The 4,462-nt window shown below is 37.1% G+C and overlaps 1 protein-coding gene across 1 annotated transcript; it reads right to left on the minus strand.

Annotated features, from left to right (window-relative positions):
• Positions 1-3,522: 3,522 nt before the first annotated feature.
• Positions 3,523-4,005, minus strand: LOC113328540. Its single transcript, XM_026575622.1, has one exon. It carries the CDS (start codon positions 4,003-4,005, stop codon positions 3,523-3,525), a length of 483 nt encoding a protein of 160 aa, XP_026431407.1.
• Positions 4,006-4,462: the final 457 nt, after the last annotated feature.

Raw genomic sequence — 4,462 nt, forward strand, 5'->3', positions numbered from 1 at the left:
TTTTGGAAAATAAACATTTTTTGGAAAATTCGGCTCGAAAAGTTGGTAAAAGCCCCGGAGGACACGTGTTATTCTGACTCTCACCGTTGGATAAGGGGCACCTCAATTACTAAGGGGCACCCCAGGTCACCCCAAAGGCAGATGCTATTCGCACACCAGTTCTGGTTAGGGGGGATGACATCTTCTTCCCAAATTCAAAAACCAAAAATTGGCGGGAAAAAAATACTATCAACTGGCAGATGTTTTGTTGGAATTTTTGAACGTGTTTTAGGGCGATTCAATGGCTGATTTTTGGTAGGAAGTTGTGATATGTCCTGAAAAACACGTTTTGGGATTTTGGTTCAATCAAATTTGGCCAGAATTAGCTGGATAATTCACGGAATGCAAAACAGGGAAACACGGGTTGAACACGGGATTGGAGAAGATTTGAGCGTGTTCTGCTCATGCATGAGGGCTCTAGCAACATTGTGGGTCGTGTGTAAACATTTCTAGAGTGACCAGGATGGAAATCTACGCGTGAGAAGCTAAATCAGGGAAGAAAATATTCCCAGAATATTTTTTCATCAAACCGAGTTAAAGAGAGAATTATCTCGAGTTATAGCGAGACTTCTTGATCCTGTGGAGTATATATAGAGTGATGGGGACTTATAGAAGAGGTGTCGAGAGTTTGGGGTCGAGAGGATGTCCAGAGAAGCAGAAATCAAAAGTTGATGAAACTTTGTTTCTGCTGCTACTGCTGCTGATGAAGAACACCAAGAAAACGAAGAACAGACTCGCAAGGACAGTCGCTTATCAACAGTGTCTAAGACGCACAGCCGTGGGTCGCAGTGTAGTCTAAACAGCAGCAGCACTTGTGTTTTATCGTTCATTCTGTGACGCTTGGTGTGCGTCGCAGATTACAGTTTTACATCATTTTCTCCTTTTCTCTCCATTGTAAACACCATTTGAGCTATAAAAATATATTTTGAGCGTGTTTTCACCATGAGGAGCTAAAACCCAACATTGGGACGACGGAGGAGGCTGAATTTCATCCTTGGGGTAAAAACTGAAAATCAACCACCAATCGGACCAGAAATTGAACCAACTGCATCTCCAACTCCGGAAATGAGGACAAGCAAATAAGTTTTACAAACCCAATCTCTTATTTGTTGTTTTTGTATTAAGGGTAAGGGTAGATTAGTAATTTAATTTTTTTAAGGGTATTTAGATAATTGAACTACCCATAAGATATCCCTTATAAGGTCACCTAAGATGGGATTATTATTTTGTATGCCCTGGAATTTTTTACTTAAGCCCTAAAACAAGGTTCGGTAGAAAACCCTTACCTTTTTTTTGTGGGCTTTTACTAAGGTGTTTACATTTTTGATGGGCTACCTGGAAGGTGGCCATCCGCTAATGTCGCTAAGACTTCTTCGGTTATTCCCAGTATACACTAATTATGGAAAGTCGTTCGCCAGTCGTAAGAAAAAGTTAAGGTATTGTGTTCAGCCCCTTGAATTGCTTGTCAAGTTCTGAACACGACCAAACAATCATCAAAAGCTCCGCTTCTTTGTCATCGGAATTCGGAAACATTACCTAGATTGTCAATTACAGGAAATTGCAAAAAGTGTGGATGGGATATACTCCCTCTTTACCTATATTATATAGGTGGAATTTTGAATTTGTTTTTTGTACCACTAGATAGACAGAGTCCTATTTTCAAGATAAATGTCATCGAAAACACTACCTACATTGTCAATTATAGGAAATTGCAAAAAGTGCGGATGAGATTATAAACATACTCCCTTTGCTATCCTATTATATAGGCGGAATTTTGATTTTTTTTTACCCTAAAAAAATAAAATACTTTAGTCCCAATTAGGTTTGTCCAGGTTAAATTTCTTCTTATTAAAATAATAATCTCTCTAAAATAGTATTTTTTCTCGATCCCATAGCTATTATTTTAAAGAAGTTCTACTATAATTTTCTTAATCTATAAGAAAGAGAATTGATTTCTCCTATATACGTCCTAGCTTAATTGGGGCAAACATTCTAATTGGGGGCCTTGTACTAGAGGACAAAAAAGGTCACCCAATCCTAATTTGGGTCACCCCTTAAAAAAATATTTTCTAAATGGCTAAAATGTCTCTAAATAATTAGTGATAATCTTAATTAATTAGTGATAATCTGATTTAATTAGAGTTTAATTATTTTTTTCCAGATTTTTTGTCTGCAATTTTGTGTCTGATTTTTTTTTTTGCCCAGATCTGTATGAAAAGTCGTCATGGTATTGAAAATTTTCAGTGACGATCCTAAACAGTCGTTAATTTTTCGATTGTTTCAGTGACGACTCTAAACTGTCGAAGATTCATTAATGGCGGAAATGTACGACAGTTTTGAGTCGTCATAAACATAATCAATTCCCTTACGACCCTTTGGAAGAGTCGTTATTGTTTTAATTATGTATATGACGACTGTAAACAGTCGTTAATGTTTTTAGAAGTGTCGTTAAAAACAATCGTTAGTCTCTAAAAAAGAGTCGTTATCTTCATCCTTAATGGCAGAAATGTACGACAGTTTAGAGTCGTCATATACGTAATCAATTCGCTGACGACACTTTGGAAGAGTCGTTATTGTTTTAATTATGTGTATGACGACTTTAAACTGTCGTTAATGTCTATGAAAGGTCGTTAGTTAGGGTCGTCATTTGAAAATAAAATAAAACAGTCAAGGGTAAAACAGTATATTCACGATCGGATTAATACGCCCTGAAAATTCTGGGGTGCAAGTAAAATGTCATGGCCCCCAATTAGTTTCTTTGGCCCCCAATCAAACGAGGATATACGTGGTAAGGGGTGAGTAGTAGTTTGACATATACCAACCGAAAACACCACTGAACTCTTAAGCCCATAGACCAAAACTATTAAAATCGTCAGTGTTGCATCCGACCGCACAAAGCAGTGACTATAAATCCCCATACCTACTGTAACAGAATTTAGCAAGCTACATCACGATAATAACTTAAGCATCAAGATTTCAAGCAAAATACACTTTTGCTCAATTGAACAATTCAGATAATAAAAAATAATAAAATTTATCGAGAACCTTCAAATCGAAAACTTCAACTAAATAAAAAGAGAACAAGAATCGATTCTATTTCAAATAATCAATTAACGTAGGCTTGCTGCCGTGGCCTCTTTGTAAGATCCCCTAGCCTTAGTTACCTGTCTTATAACCTTGGACCTGGTTAGTCTCTTGGGGAGAGTTGTTAAAATCTTTTTCTGGATACCTGTTCTTATTCACAGTTGGGGGACGGCGACGCATCAAATCCATACCGATCTTAAACGAAGCATAAGCATCTAAACAAGCATACCTAATCTGGTCGTACATTAAATTACCAACATGATCCTGATGACCAATATCCCATCTACTGAAGGTAACCCATTCAGGCTTGGGTAGATTCTGCCGGAGCACCGTCGACATCAATTCCTTCAACCCGGCTTTATAAAGTTCTTCTCCACCAAGCTTATATTCAGCCAAACCTCAAAGATCTTCACTTCTAGCTACGGCCAACCTGTGATCAGCCATGAGCTTACGCACGTCTTGATCGATCCCACATCCGACGAATATAATCCTCTCGTCGTTGAGAAATTTGGCAAGAGACTCAGGGATATCGGCTCTCTGAAATTTTTTGCTATTTTTGCTACGTTTATTATTTTTGGTACGAGTATTATCATCAAAGAACCCAAAGAACTGAAATATTAAACATTGATGTGCCAAACATAATTGCAGCACGGCAACTTCCTTAGCATTAGGAGTTGTCGTACTGATTTCATGTAACCTTGACCATTCGATGTCGAGACCCACGATAAGATTTCCGTTCTCGAGCTGTCTGGCAAAACTTTGTTCAACTTCATTAATCCAGTCATCCACGGCCGATATTGTTTTCGTTACTGTTGTGCGGATTGTCTCGGAGGTGTTGTAAACTAAAATCGAATTTTGGTGAACAGAACTGCAACGAGTCATGCCAAATATTATAGAAAATTTCTGGATCATAGTGAAACAATTGGGTAAATAAAATTCTAGGTGGATTATGAGCGAGAAATGTTTATGAATGTGGCAAAAATTGGAAGGTTACAGAACCTGGTAAAATTGTATGAGGTTTGAGATTGTTGTTGTAGATTTCTCTATTTTCCTTTGTGATTTGTTTGAGTTTTGTATTTTTTTCAAATTTATCTCATGACTAGGATGTACCTATTTCTATTATTTATTTTTTTGCATTTTTGGGGCATACCTATCTGTATTAAAAACCACTACTGTGTAAAGATTTATTATTCTAGTGGGTTTTTTTTTTATAATTTTCCATCTTTTATAAGACAGAAAGCAAAATTTATAAATTATGGCGATTAGTAACTATATATTTGGCTTTTAAACCTTCTAAGCAGAGCCGATCCTGAATTTAAGAGGGCCCTGTACGAGATTT

The sequence above is a fragment of the Papaver somniferum genome, unplaced genomic scaffold (genome assembly GCF_003573695.1).
Source record: "Papaver somniferum cultivar HN1 unplaced genomic scaffold, ASM357369v1 unplaced-scaffold_11, whole genome shotgun sequence".
In the NCBI taxonomy this organism is placed as follows: domain Eukaryota; kingdom Viridiplantae; phylum Streptophyta; class Magnoliopsida; order Ranunculales; family Papaveraceae; genus Papaver; species Papaver somniferum.